A 15,924-nucleotide genomic window follows, 5' to 3' on the forward strand; every position below is an offset into this window, starting at 1 on the left:
GTACAATAATGGACTAAACTTCTGAATATAAGCTAGCCCCAATTAAATGTTTTCCTTCATAAGAGTTGCTGTGGTTATGGTGTCTCTTCACAGCAATGGAACACTGACTAAGACCATCTCAATTACTAAAAATTGCCATTCTACCTATGGTGAAAGTGTAGGGATGTGTATTCCATAGGCTCATCAGAAATCTTAATCTCAAACTTTTGGCTGTCAAATTGGCAGTTATGAAAGGGACATAAAGAAATTTCCTTGTGAATGGTCCATTTCATTACTTTAGCAATTTTAGTAGTGTTATTTAGAAATTAACTATGATGTGAGAGTTGCATGAATTCTTTTAATTTGCACAACTGTGGTTCACCAGGTTCTACATGCATCATGTTCCCTGAGGGTTTGTTAAAACACACGTTGCTGTACTCCACCCTGGAGTTTCTTATTCAGCAGGGATCAGAGAGTTTGCATTTCTTATAAATTCTCAAGTGGTGCACTGCTGGCCAGCGAGCTGTTTCAGAAGTACTGCATGCTTCACATCAGGGAGGCGGTACACGTCAACCTGTGTATTACTTGTGAAAAAACAAACAAACAGGAATTAAGGTCATATAATTTGCCTAAGACATAGGGTGGTAATAGTGCTAGGTTTGAAAAAATTGCTTGATTCTATAATCTATATTGTATTCCAAAGTCTATAGTCTTAATTTCTGTGCTAAGTAGTTTTAGGACCTACCTATTCTGTCTAGACAGAATAGCAGTATGGCTGTGTTGTAGCAATAGCAGTTTGGGTGGATCCTAGTAATAAGGCAGGTCTCTACAACTCTCAGTATTATGGTCCAAATATATTAAAACATGGATGTTGTGATACGGTCCTAATCAAAGCCAGTGGAGGGGGCAGTAATATACTCCCAAGAGAAACTTCCTTATGCAGATAGAAGTGAACAAGGGGAGCATCCTTCCAAAGGATATGGGACAAAAGGAACCCTGGCGACATGCTTGCAGTGTCCGCTTATGACATTTATCTTTTTGTTGTTGCTTACTTTTGAGACTGTTTTAATTATTCTTCTCTTTCTTTCCTTCCTCCAAACCCCTCCCTGCTCTTCCTCACTCATATCCTTAATCGTTATTGATGCAGTATATATGTACACTGGCACACACACACCTCCATATATTCCTAAGTATAACATGTTGACTCCATATAATGTTACTTGTATGTTTTCAGGGCTGACCATTTGGCAGGGAACCCCTACTAATGTGCTCCTTCCCGAGGCCCAGCTCTCCCTCTCCCAGCTTTGTTTAGTTGCCTTTAGTTCTTTGCACAGGGCTGAGGCCTAATGGGCTTTCTCCTCTGGCCTGTTTGCTGGTGTCCTCTGCTCATGCCTGGGCAGACACACTGGTAAGACTTTACGGATGCAGCTTCTGAGTTACTAGGAGACGCAGTCTCACAGCACACTTCCCGATCCTCTGGCTGCTACAGTCTTCCGGCCGTCATCGGCGATGTTCCCTGGGTCTCAGGTGTTCTCCTGGAGGACTAGGTTTGTGCAAGATTTAAGAGCTTCTGTGCTAGGACTTGAGTACAGCAGTCTAAGGCAGTAATGAACAGGCAGTGGGTGGTGGTGGTGGTGGTGTGCAGCGGTGGTGAAGGGATGGGTCAGGCCTCAGTAAGTAGTGTGCGGGCGAAGGTTCTGTCACTATGAGATTGCTAAGGCAGGGGGCTCTCATTAGTGCGTGTTCTTGTACGGGAGAGTATGAAGGAGGTGTGTCACAACGGCTGGGTGGAGCTCTGCGGACTTGACACTTCGGCTCAGGACAGGGCTCCTACTTTGGTCTTAGTTGCTGCACACGGCAGGTTGGCAGGCGAGCTAGGTTTTGGGGAAGTCTGTCTCCATCTTCCATGTCTCTGCAAAGACACTGGGATTCCAGATGATTGCTGCCATGGTTGGCTCTGAGTGATGCTGGGGATTCAAACTCAGGTCCTCAGGCTTGCACAGACATTTCACCAGCTCCTCTATTGCTCTTTCATCAGCTAGACAGAGTGTTACTAGGTAACGGAGGAAAGATTCTGAGTGACGATGACAAACATCTCGATTTCCACCAACAGTCATTAAAGGCACCTTCCACACCCACTTCTGTAAAACACGGAGGCCAGTAGTGCTCAGCTTTGCCCGTTCCTCAGCTTCAGTGCCAGGGGCCATAGGGAAGGACTGAGACGGATGGAGCAGCATCCCCACGAGCAGGTGGAGGGAAGTGGAGGGAAGGGAGGGTTTACTTGTGAGCCTAAGCACATACAAGGCTTCTAGCACATAAGGAAATAGGGACACAAAGAGCTAGCTGCACAGTGTTCTTCAAAGCAGTTTATTAGTGAAAAACTGGAAACCTAAAAATTCAACAGTAGTTTAACAAAATGTGGCACATATGAAGAAATATCATGCATCCATTAAAAAAGATGTAGAAATACATATGACACAGTAAGATAGGCATGGCACTGTTGAGTGAAAAAGTTACAAAACAGCATGTATAATTTGATCCCCATTAAAAAAAATCTGTAAGTGTACAGAGAATCTGGAGGCCACACCTCAGACAGCACTTCTTAGACGATGGAACTGTCGCCATGTTTTTATTTTTACCTCTAAAATTTTTTTGTCAGTTTATTATGACTTGTATTAATAAAAAAGTATTAATAATTCTTAAAAAGTCTACTGCCGTAGAAGTGAGCTTAGGGACTGAGGTACAGAGGTGTACATACATTAGTCTAATATGGCCTCACTGGCTTCTCAGGGTGTCTCGAGGCTAAACCCCAATTCAAAGGCACTGTGTGGAAGTATGGTGGTTAGAGCTCATCTTTGTTTAAGCTGCGGTTCTTAGCCTTCCTGGTGCTGTGGCCTCTAATCCAGTTCCTCATGTTGTGGTGACCCCAACCATAAAATTATTTTCATTGCTACTTCATAACTTATTTCGCTACTGTTATGAATCATAATGTAAATATGTGTTTTCTGATGGTTTCAGGCGAGAAAGGGGTTGAGAACCACTCACTGCTTTAGACGATGGGGCCACATTCCCAGAGACCTGTGTCACCCAGGTCCTGCTGTTCTAAGCAATACTTTCCTTACTGACACTAAATGTATCCTTCTACCTTCATACCCACTTCTTAGACTGGTCTGAAAGAACCTCAGCCAGTTACAGTGGTGGTAAGGCTTACAGAGGCAAGGGGAAATGTTCAAGTGTTGTCAAATTGTAGGCGCCTGAGGGTGAATGTCCACCTCTGTCAGCTCTGCAGTGCCTCTCACAACTGACTACTGCAGGACCATGCAAATGGCTTACTGTACAACTGAGGGGCCCTGCTTCCAGAATTTGGCTCAGTAGGTTTTGTGGGGGAAGACACGGGTATTAGCATTTTTCCCTTTTACCCAACAAGTATTTATTTAGCATATATAAGAGCTGAGTGCTAAGAGTAATTTATGATTAACAGAATTATAGTCTCTATCTTAGAAAGGCTACATTCCAAAGTGACAGTTACATGCTAAATAAATAAATTATAAAAATAACATAATTACAATTAATAGTTAGGACATAGTAACGAAAGTAAAATTAAGTTTTTGTCTTAAAATATTAAAAAGGGGGTTGGGGATTTAGCTCAGTGGTGGAGCGCTTGCCTAGCAAGCGCAAGGCCCTAGGTTCGGTCCCCAGCTCCGAAAAATAGAAAAAAAAATATTTAAAAGGCTGCCACAGGGGAGATTAATACTACTAATCCACAGGCCCGTGTAGACAGAAGTATAAATAAGGTAGAATATTTGAAAGCATCAATTAGCATTTTCAACAAGTTCCCAGCAGTGCCGAGACTGCTGGTTTGAAGTCTTGTACTTTGCCGACATTCCAATTAGGACAAAGTGAGGAAGGCAGGTGTGGAACTTTTTTAACATCAGAGTTTTATGGTGCAACAAGTGCACAGGGAAGCAGAGAGCTTGGAGCACACCTGCCTGTCAGCCATGCTCCCCTCCACAGCTCTGCACTCTGGCTTGTGCAGCTAGACAATTCATTTCAAAGTTTCAGGTGTTGGAATGGTGTGTGACAAAGCACAGCTGTCTTGAGACCTCTCTGCATAAGCAAGTCTGTCCGATCCTCTCACCTTCTCCCTGCTACTTCACCTCAGAACCATCCTTCCTAACTAATGCTGGCTTCCTTTTGCTCCTGTTTGGAAGGTACCCGATTGGGAGGATGGGCTGTAGCAATCTGGGGATGCTGGCCTTAGGCTTATTTTCCTTGTCTGTCAGTGTGAGGTACATTCTCATTTTAAGAACCTCATCTCTTGCAACGTGAATTTTTTTGATTAGCACCATGAAAAAATGTTTAACTATAACCTTGTAAGTTAGATTACTTTAAGGACAAAGGTGGCTAAATTTTACTTCTTTTTTAGTTTGTAGAGGGCCTATAAATATCTCCTTGTTTATTATTTCACAAATATACGCAACTTCCACTCATTACTGTGCTATTGAATTATGCTCAGGGGCTGAGGGTTGATTTAAATAACTGTGAATTGCACCATGAATTAATTGGCTTTCTAAGAGTTTTCTTCTATGCTTAACAATTTCCTTAGGTCTTTACCTGAGGGGAAACTAAACCCATAACTTTAAGTCAAAACCAAATAAACAAAACATCCAACCAAACAGTAAAGCTCATTAAAACAAAAATATTAAACAAAAGAACATGCCTAAACAATAGACAACGGTACAAGTAGCCTTTGCTCCTGTGAATATTACAGTGTGAATCCTCTTGTATCTAAGGGCATCCATCTTTAGTAGCAGCACTCTTGCTGGAAACAGAATACTGCATGGTGTCAGGGAATGAAAAGGGGCATCTGTGCTTACAAAATGTTTACTATATGCCAGGTCTTTGCCTAAATGCACAAAACACAAAGTAACACCTGTGGACTAGTCTCCTGTCAGGTGACATACTTATCCCCATTTTACTGATAAAAAAATGGCAGCTCTAAATCTGAGTTGAATTCCAGGAAGTCCAATATGTGAGGATACAAACACAGAATCAATTCAGCCCATATTTATATTTTCCCCTGTACTGCTCTAATTCCCTAAAACTTAATTTGATGAACCAAGCTGCTGTTTTAAGTCACCCACACTTTTACAGTCCCTTAAAAACTAAATATGGACAAATATAACAGATGGCATTTAGGCTATGAGACTTCCTTTCTGAGGGAGAAAAACACCACCAACAAAACTGCATTCACTTGATTCTCTAGAACACTAGCATCCCAAGCTGTTTTTGGAGTTCCTTAAGTATGTAACAAGTGTGAGTCAGAGCTTTACAGAACTAGGAAACTGCAGAGGAATTGATCTGACAGCAAAGAAATAAAGGGGTGTTAATGCTGGGACCAAGAACTAAATTTCTCCATGTTTACCAAGCTCTTAGGCACTCTTAACACAAATAGATGCTCTAAAGTGCTATTTAAATACTACTTCAGAGCTCAAGAGTTTACGATCCCAGAGTCTCTGAGTAAACACACTGCACTTTTGTACCTCATTGTTAAGCTACTCTGAACGGATTGATGCTCTCTTGGTTCTGGGCCCAACACAACTTTTCCTTCTACCTGGTCAACTTCTGACTTCTCAGATCCAAACTAGGTAATTCCTAACACAATGCTTCTATTTCCTCCATCACAACATCAGTCCTATTAGAGGTTAATGTTTGTCTTCTTTAAGAACATCTTGTTCACAGAAGTATACTTAGTTGATCAACAAAGTACCTGGTCCTCAATAAATGTCCTTTGAATGGATGGATGGATGATGAATGAATGAGACCTGAAGACCTAACCAAAGAATTCCTCACCTGGCAATGTATAGCAACTTGTGCTATGGATAGCACAGCCCTTACAGCACTTCTCCAGTTCCAACTGTGTCATTAGTCATCTCCAGGGAGCGACAGTATAACCGGAGACCCTGATGAGGACGGACTTCACCCACTGCATGCCTACTTGGCCTGTAAGGAATGCTGATGCACTACCCTGTGTTTTACACACTTCTTGCTCAACAACAAACCGTTACTGTAGTGTAGTATCTTCTCAATGTTCTGATTAAGCAGCCAATTTTAGCAACTGAATAATCTTAAAATTATTCTTAGTGAATGAATTTGTCCCCGGTGTTCTACAACCTTAACAAAATTATGAAATAAGGTAATACTTTTCAAGACTCAGGTTTAGAAGAAACTATCCAGTAGTGTATTAAACATCAATAAACTGAACCCAACCCAACCCAAACTCCAAAGCCAGGAGACCCTACTAAAGCCTAGCACTTAAGCCATCTGATTTCTACTGGGCAGCAAGGTGAAAAGGGGTTTTTATTCTTTGGCTATTGTACCTAATAAATGAGTCACTGGCATCATGCACAATAAATTTATTTTGCATAAAAGAAAAAGCTCGCCGTTAATGAAAAATTCAGTAGAAAAGAATCCTTTTGTTTTTAAGTTGGGACTCAAAAGTAGAACTTGTTTGTTAGTGAAACCTCAGTAGAAAGAGAATTGTTTAAGAAAACATTCTTGTCATGAAATCGCTAACATAAATTCTGTAATGAAGGATTAACCATGCAGGTTTATTGGCAAACAGCCAGTTTCTGATGGCTTGTAATTTTTCTTTTTCAGTCTCTTGTGACTTTAACATTGAAAGTATTTAAACCTGCTTTAGAGTTATTTATATAAATATGGTGTCATGATGGGCAACCTCTCATGGTCTCCCTGAATTAATTGAGAAGCTCTAAGTAGGTAATTGGCACCTTGCCCTTCTGATTTCCTCTCTCCCCCATTAGCCAGTCGGAGTCCATTCCAACGACACTGAACACAGTGATTACCTACAAAATAGAATATTTCCAATTATTAACTATATTAAAAATAGGCATATAGCAAATATAAGATTTGTATTAAACATTTATTCACTATTTAAAGACTTAAAATATCCATTTAGCTGAAAAATTATGGAATTTATCAGTGGCAATTCTATGTATAAATAAAAGTTTTACGTATAAACATTTAAAACATTATTTCTATTAATCTATTATATAAAATAAGAAGTTTGAGGTGTCAATATAACAACTGAAATTCATAAAGCCTTCATCATAAACTATTCCCATTAGCAGCGAGGGCTTTACACTTTGCTCTAATGGCAGACACGGTGTGCCTGGAGGTAACTTCCTTCCTACACAGCTCTCGCTCACCTCGTCTGCCAGGAGTGACAGCTCCGTACTGTTGGCAGCGTCATAATCGTACAGCACCCTGGCCTTCCTGGTGCTGCTGGAGTCTTTAAGGTCACTGAGGTTAGGAGGACAGGTGATTACCAGGCTACCTGTTGAAGCCACAGCAGAAGGACCAATGGTATTTGACAAAGTATACGGCACAGGTGTCCCAGAAGTCTGATTGTTGTTAGAAACATAATTGGATGGAAAACTGTTGGGAAAAAAAGAAGAAGAAGAAGAAAAAAAAGAAAGAAACTTCACTTATCTATTTTCAAGTGATTAGGTTCCTCACTATCACCACTTGGTGGCACCATTTACCAACCTTCCCATGGTAAAGATGCAGCTCAGTGAGGAAGGTCTGTCTTTCTCTTCCCTCTGAGGCAGCACTCAAATATGAAATCCTTGAAGGTTTACTTCAAAGCTGTCTCTCTCTGTTGACTTAAATTTAAAGAACACTTTGGCCAACATTCCTCTCTGGGGTATATATGTGTGGATGTTTATTCTTAACTACTGCCAAGAATATATATGCCATTTGTATTTTTGTACACACATGCACGCACGCACGCATGTATATAAAATCAATGTCTTTTCCTCTGTGAATTGTTAAAACCAAGAAAAGCTAAACAGTAGGCAGTATTGTAAAAGTGTAGCCTCCTTATTATCATCATTATTATTACTATTGTTATCATTTAGAAATATTTGGTTGCCTGAGCTCTGTCAGGAAGCCAATACATCCCATTCCCCTACAGCTGAGTAACGAGTACGTACTGTCTAACACCTCAGCACTGCTACCTTAAGAAGAACCAATGTCATGACTACTTTAAGGGACATACAGACTGACAGAGAAAACATTCAACTTAATTTATTATGATTGATAATTATGACGAAATATAAAACTCAATAGGAGAATATAGCATATTTTACAAGGTAATTTTTCTATTAATTTTAAAGGAAAAATACAAGTCCTACTATAAACAAGTGACATAGTGTAGAGTTTCCAATGTGTTTAGAACTGCCTGTGCTTTACACTGAAACATGAAGCCCATGCATGCTAGGCAGCATGAACTCCATGCCTCGGGAAATAACAGCGTCCTCACAGCTTTCCTATTTATCTTACGTTATGCATGCATGCGTGTACGTGCACTACACACGCCTGTTGGATGCCCTGGACCTGAGGTTAGATGGTTCTGAGCTACCTACCATGTGCGTGTTGGGAATCAAACCCAGGTCTGATGCTCAAGAGCAAGTTCTCGTAACTACTGAGCCGTCCACAGCCTGAAGAAATTCTCCTATGACCACCATGCTGCCTAGAACCAGTCAGCCACCAGCACCAGGCCTATTACTCTTACCTCCTGCATCTGACTGCAGAGGCCAACAGTGCTCCCCAACAGTGCTCCCCTCCTCACCCTTCCCTAACCAGCTCTCCAGACCTGTACATCAGCCATACACTGTCCACCATCTTTTGTTGCAAATATCTGATGGTAGATATGTGGAATGATATAATTCTTATTGATTTTAATAGCCATACAGACAATTTGCCTTAACCTTTAGCCTCTTACATGCATGGACTTCTTCTGTGTTGATTTTTGACTGGGTCCCCGCAGCTGTCTGTCCTCAGCCTCCCTCCCTCTAGACCTCACTAATCTCAGTAGACGTAAGGTGAGGAAGTGTCTTCTTTGATCACATTTCCTCTGGTAATCCCACCGAAGCAGCCTGCCAGTCCACACTTGTGTCCCTCATGTCCACTCAGTCACCCTGAAGCAGCCTGCTGGTCCATACTAGTGTCCTTCCTGTCCAGTCAGTCACGGTGCCCACGCTGTGCCCGCAGCCTGCACTCTTTCACATCACTACACTCACTTGGTACAATCTTCCCAACACTCCGACTCAGTACTAATGTAGCCACTGTGTGGGAAGAAGAAGGAAAACTCTGTGGCTTTGTCTTACATTTGTGAGCAGAGCCCCCTAACCTGGTCCACAGTGCTGCCTGGCACTGTTAATTAGATCTAGGCGATTCACTTGTTTTCCTGGTGACCATTTTGTAGTCTCTCATTTACCTTAAAAATGGTAGCCATTCTCCCCAAATCCTTGCAGCCGGCTGATGCTGACAGACTTACTCCTTTTTAATGAGGAGGAAGTCAAGGGAAGTATGCCTAGTCTCCTACTGCCAAGGGCTGACTGCACTTGGCGGCTGATCCTGCTCTAGGTACCCAGGACTGCGTCTTGAGGGAGAGGACTCTAGTGACCCCTCCCCTCTGTCCAATACAACTGCATGCTCTCAATCTGTTTTGTCATTCTCCTAGGAGGCCACTGTGATTTCTGAACTTAAGGAACATACCTGCAGATGCTCTTCCCTTTGGCTGTGCTTTACGGAGAACTACCTGGAACCTTTGCTCAGTCTGCTGTCCCAATTCCTCTTCCAGCCTCTCACACAACAACGCCGACGCCATGGCTAGCCAGCTGCTCTTGTTCACTCAACTGTCTTCGATGATTGAGACTCTAGAATTCTCTCTGGCTTGCCATCGCACCACAGAGCCCAGACTTACATATCTTTTATTTGTAAAAAAGTGCTGAATGGTTAAAGCCTTTTAATTACCAAAAAATTAATAAAAAAACCCACTAGCTTTGTGCCTGGTGTTTGTTTCCTTATGTATGGTTTCCTGACAGTGTCCATCCTGTGTGGTGGTGAAGACAGCAACGTCTATGCAAAACGCTCAGGAGGAGTCTGGAGAGCATGTGGGCACAACGAATGCCCTTACAGAAGTGACAGATGTTACTCAGCTACTCCGACCAACACTATCACAGCCTGGCTCTTCTCTCTAGGAACAGCTTTGGGTTGGTTAGTGTGGTCTGGAAGCTTTGTTACTTGTTACGGTCTGCATATCCAAACCTACAGTAAGTAAGTAAGTAAGTAAGTAAGTAACTAACTAACTAACTAACTAACTAGGTGGTGTTTCTCTGTCAGGATGGCCCCCCGCCAGTCCTACACTTGCAGGCATGTGCCTTACATCCCATCCTTTCCTGAAAAAGGATCTTGGAATAAACGGAAGGGTTAACATCCCCTTTACTCCTAATCACAGCAATACAGTCTGTGAATGTAGAAAGGCAAGATTGACTTTCTTCTCTAGGACAGCACTGGTTCTACTCTGTAAGGTGCTTGAAGAGTACAGAGATGTGGCTGGGTTTCCATGGCTGAGTGCCAAGGACAGGGTAGCCTAAGTATGAATGACTAACAAACAGGAGCCGTCTGCTACACTGGCAGCCTCAGGGCAGGTAGGAAGAAGTGTTTAGGTTTCCTAGGTTTAAACTGTTCTGCATTCAGACATGAATACTACCACCAAAACACCAAGCATGTAGACATGTAAGCCAGGCAGATCCTCCAGGAGACTAACAGTAGGCCACTGTATTCTGAAGATCTAAATTACCTTTGTGATGCTGCCTAACGTTAAGTGTAGGCCTAAACCTGAAGGATAAATTTGCAGGATGAACACTGCAGCGGCTCTTTTAAAGCTGTTTTTCTTGAGACAATGCTCTGCTGTTTTTCCTTCACATGTAAAGTGTCACTGCTCTTGCTCAATGGTTGTACAGATACATGACTCCTTACCACAATTTACTTTTAAGGCCATTCATGCTACAACTCTGTCACACCTCTAGCTGCACAAACAACTCCTTACCCACTAAATCACTGCTCTCACTGGAGTGAAAGTATCGCGGTGTCCCAGACTCGCTGCCTCTCTCTTGCGTATCCTGGTTTGCCTGTAACATTTACCCTTGCCTTGTTCATCTAGATGACTCTCACTAAAATAACTCCATCTGGAAGCTCAGCTAGAATCAGCAAGGCCATAATTAGATGTCCTCACTGCACCCTGCTCCTACCATTTTACCGAGTATCCACGGCTGATACTCTTACACTCATGCACGCATTGCTAAAACGTTACCTTACACATGAGCGTCACCAAGCACCAAACACCTAGCTTGTTTGCTTTTAAGTCCAGAATATATTTGGGACCCAAGGCAGGGACACTGAATATTTGATAGATAAATGATTCAGTTATGTGCTTTATGTACCATTTGCTTTAAGTATATTACCATACTCAAAATAATTATATAAGGGGCTTGAGGTCTTCCAAAGTTACAAACATGAATTAGCTTACCTTTAAGAATAAAGTGTTAATGTGGCCTCTCTCTCTTCCTCAACAAACAGCAGGAAGTATTCAGTAGTAAAATAAAAGTTAAGCCTCAATATCTTTCTTTATATGGCATTAGAAAACTATTCTCCTAATTATCTTGTCATCTCAGGTAACATCCTTTTGTGCTAGAAGAGCTAAAAATGTTCCTCAGAAGTCTGCTAATGACAGTAAGGCAACTGTAGGCAGCCTAAGGGTCCTTATCTCTTCTAAGTCTCATTCCTGCTGTTGGGTTATACATAAAATCTTAAAGTTTTAAGATTAAATTTCATTTATTTTCTGTGGTATGTGTGCATGTGCCATGGTGGGCATGTGGAGGTCATGTGCAGGTCAGAGGAGACCTTTCAGGCGTTCTCTCCTTTCACCATGTGGGTCCAGGACATTAGGCTTGGGGCCCGAGACTTTACCCAATGACAGTCACAGCTCCCATATATAAGCAATCTGAACGCCTTTCATCAGGACTGAAACAAATGGTGTCTTCTGCTGTTGTCAGTGAGCAGAGCAGATGTAGGCACAGGGCGTGTCATGCTTTGTCTCAATCATTTCTCTCCCTACTGCCCTCCCTCATGACTGGCTGGCTGGCCTGCAGAGTGGACTCTCTTGCTTTGCCTCCCCTCTTGCTGCTGCAGTGCTGGGGTAATAGACCCATGCTGTGGTGTCTGATACCCTCAGGTCACCATGCTTCTGTGCCCAGTGCTCACACACTAAGCCTGTGCTCCACCTTAATCATGACTTTCATAAGTAAAAGGGAGATGCTACCTTCCCAGTTGTTTTTGTAGGTCTAACATGTACTGGTAACATTGTGCATAGTAAGTCATCTGGGCTTCTACAAAGTCATTCAGACAGCGGAGATGATGGGCCTGCAATGGAAAAGGTACAGTCAGTTCTCGGAAGGTCAAGAGGCAGGAGCCAAGGGGAACAACGGGAGAATAAGCTGTAGTAACCTACTGTAAAGTTTAGTAATTGGAATATTCCTATCAGGCCTATTAAGACGAAACTACTGGTGAACAGTATGTTGACAAACTTCATTCAGCCAATGGGAACCAGCAGGAGGATTTATGAAGTATGCAAATGCGTGGTTGAGAGGTAAGAGAAAATGAACACAATTCCTCAGATCCTTGTAAACTGTCTTTACCTTGCCTCGAGAGGTAACTGCTACAGGAAGCCCTCCTTAAACGCAGTACCTCAGGGCGCCTTCATCACATGAACTCCTCCTGAGCTGCCTGGCGCTATCTTAGCGTCTTTTGTTGGAAATGATTTAACACTCACGTGTGTACTGCTGATTCCTTCCAGCAGAAGACGGGTAATCTCTGCCTGACGATCAAATTCACTTTGAGTTATTCTTAATTCCTGTTCAGACTGAAATTTGAACATACTGTTAGGCTCTCATTAGAAGACTCAGTCCACTTTACATATACCAAAATGAAAAAAAGAAAAGAAAGAAATTTCCCCAATGTACTCCAAATTAGAATCTGATGATACAAACTCTTTTGTGTGTCTTAAGTGGTTTTGAGTTTCTAGACCTACCTGTGCCACCAAACACAACTGACACAACTGATTCCTTACCAACACTCGACTCATGCCAAAGCATTACATTAAAAACCTCCAAATTATTACTGTGTGCTTTCCCTTTGTACTTAAAGTTAACAACAGTCTTCAAGTTGGAGTAGACAATTACAGAGTAGAGCCCCAGGCTTCCCACCCCGTGTCAGGTACCCAACACTGATGAGCGCAGGCTCTCAGTTCCCTTTAGGATTCTCAGCCCTAACTTTCCTTTGCAGTGTTTCCCAAGCTGTGCATGATAGGCTTTACTCACTAGCATCATAAGGTCAGAGCTAAAGTCTTTCTCCAGTTATATCTAGTCTTGAGTGTTGTGCTAGTACACCCATTTCAAAGGGAAACGGAAGTGCTCTAACATCCTGATTTGCATGATATAAATACCCTCACTGGGGCTTGTTTCAAGTTACCAAGATGAAGTCACTGACTTTGGAAATGAGAAGCAGGTGCCATTATTGACTTCTGTTTAGTGCTGGAACAAAATCATTCACAGAAAAATCAACAAAATCTAAATATACTAAATACTGACATTAAACATCTCCAAACTGGTTAGAAGTAGTTCTTTAGAGTTCATCTGAATAATGACCTTAATCCCACAATCGGAAGTGATGGCAGGTGACAGACTCTCTACCATAAATAACCAGTCATATGCGGACACTCAACCTCATTCCCAAGATGTCATAAAGCAAGGTCAAACAGTCTCCTTGCACAGCCTTCTTTATCCCGGTGACCCTTGTGGCTCCATGAACCAGTTAACAATGAAGCACAGGGACAGTTGCTCCAGAGTCCTACCTCAGAGTCCCCCTGTCCTCTCTCTGCTTCCTATGACCGATGAACATGTGACCAGCCAGCTAAGACCACCAACTCTCCCTCCAGAATGATAAGCCACAGTTAACTTTCTACCTCAAGTTGCTTTTTTGCCATGGTGTTTTTATCTCTCCATCTTGATTCTATGTTCAGCTTATATTCTCTACACACTGTTCTGCTTTTTTTTCACGTTAGAGGTTCAAAGAAATGAGAAGTCAGGGTGGACCACAGTAAGTTAAGAGAGTCCACACAGGAGGATGAGACCTTAAGTCAAGCATTTCACACGTTGTGCTGACAAACCACACAGTCAATAGTTCAAGAAGCGATGACTGAAACACACTTGTAGTCAGCAGCTTTGTACACGATAGAAGTTAAGGCCCATAGAGCTATCTAAATACCTGGGGCCAAGCTCACACCTGTCCTCACTGCTAACACCTTCGTTTGGAATGCAGACTTTGTAGGCCTGAGAGTAAATGATGAGTCCACGACAAATTTCTGAAGACCTCAAATAACATTTGAAATGAATCACTAAAATTATAATTTTCTTCTTTAAATTATTGAGTTATAACTTGATTTCCCAGCTAGAGAAAGTAAAAGATAGTAACAGAGGCAGAGGGACATCTGACTATAGGTGGAGACAGCTGACCACAGGCAGAGGGACATCTGACCACAGGCAGAAGGACAGCTGAACAGAGGCGGAGGGACAGAAAATCAAAAGATCCAATTGTCACATAGTATAATGATGGGTATCTGTAGTTATGATATTAACTATAAAGAAAACATATGCTATGCTGTGTAGTATGCAGCTTTAAATTATACATTTTGTGGCTCTTCCTACAAAATGACAGAAAAATTCATTTTGGTGCTCAAGAGAACCACCTTTAGTTTCCCCAGTTCTCTGAAGACATGGGGTCACAATATTTAGTATTCTTTACATTTAAAATCATTGAAACATAACCGTCAATAGATTAGTCAGGTATTTCTCCTGTCTTCTGGCAAGGCACTATATGAATACCACTCGCTTGACTCCTGTCTAGGGCTGCTCGTGGTGCGGGACGCGTCGAGTGCCATATGAACTGCTACTGTAACAGACTCGCTCATTTCCATACTCTTGAGAGTCTTAAAAGCTTTGTACCACAGGTCATAATGAGGAGTGGCTCCAGGCTGGGGCTCACCTAGTATTTATTAAGTGAATGACAAATTACATTTTTGTTTCCTGACCCAGGAGTTTAAGGTTTTACTTACTTTTGTCACTTCCTCTGCCCAAATCTAGCCAGCATTAAAAATTAGAGAGAAATATACAACATGAAATAAAGTTGGAATTTAACATTTTCTACGACTTAGTATAGAGAAATGTGCTTTAATTTAAATGGCATATTCTCTCCCTTACAAACTTAACACAGTAGTAATCTAAATCGGTGTAGCGGATATATTATAAAGTCTGCCGTTTACGTATATCAACACTACCAGTGTAAACATCATATAACTCTACAAAGGAGAATGGCCGCCTCCTCAGATTGAGGAGTCCGCCCTATCATAGAGAACCCAGTCTCTCATGTGAAATGAAAGGTCTGAACTATATGATTTCTGACTTCTCTTTGAGGTATAAATTCTAAAATTTTAGAAAATAAAAAATACATCAAAGATATATGGACCCTGAATGCTACTGATACAAATATTTTTTGGGAGAAACAATCCCTTTGAAATATAATCATCTAAGATTTCCAGTTTGTTAAATATCATTGTAGATAGATGATAAACAGCTATAAAACGAATGCTTTTAATAAATCAAGCACAGTCTTCCTAATTGTTTAGGTTTTTTTACCACGGACAAAAGGAAACTATGATTTTCATAAATTAAAAATGACTGAAATAGTCTCAGCCTTCTCAATTACCTACAGACAAGACAATGGGAATAAATAAGTGCATTCTCTTGCTATCTAAGGAAAGGTACAATTTTGTTAGGGCTCCAAAAAAATCAATAGGTTCAAACAATAGTTAATACCAAAACATCAGGTTTTTTCCCTGCTTTCAGCTCAATGCTAAAAGAATAAAAGTAATCAACAACGATCCATTAATTATTAAGTATACTGTTGCTTTCTTGCCACTTTTAATGGAAGTGATTTATTTAGAATATAATTTCAAAAATG

The 15,924-nt window shown here is 41.5% G+C and overlaps 1 protein-coding gene across 9 annotated transcripts in view; it reads right to left on the minus strand.

Moving 5' to 3' along the window:
• Positions 1–317: 317 nt before the first annotated feature.
• The window catches only part of Sh3glb1 (SH3 domain -containing GRB2-like endophilin B1), a 33,964-nt gene continuing 18,357 nt past the window's right edge, over positions 318–15,924 (minus strand). For 2 of the 9 annotated variants that reach the window (XM_087617196.1, XM_087617195.1), the window contains exons 7-12: positions 15,020–15,043; positions 12,680–12,769; positions 12,170–12,270; positions 7,209–7,437; positions 6,771–6,845; positions 318–563 (exon numbers count right to left, since the gene is read on the minus strand). In XM_087617196.1, the coding sequence (XP_087473322.1) occupies positions 561–563; positions 6,771–6,845; positions 7,209–7,437; positions 12,170–12,270; positions 12,680–12,769; positions 15,020–15,043 (522 nt within the window). In that variant the 3' untranslated portion in view covers positions 318–560. Of the gene's footprint in view, positions 564–2,330; positions 6,846–7,208; positions 7,438–12,169; positions 12,271–12,679; positions 12,770–15,019; positions 15,044–15,924 lie in introns of those variants that run through there. The other 7 variants (XM_087617208.1, XM_087617204.1, NM_001439502.1 and 4 more) reach the window with 5 other exon arrangements.

This window comes from Rattus norvegicus, chromosome 2 (assembly GCF_021556685.1).
Source record: "Rattus norvegicus strain SHRSP/BbbUtx chromosome 2, alternate assembly SHRSP_T2T, whole genome shotgun sequence".
NCBI classification, from domain to species: domain Eukaryota; kingdom Metazoa; phylum Chordata; class Mammalia; order Rodentia; family Muridae; genus Rattus; species Rattus norvegicus.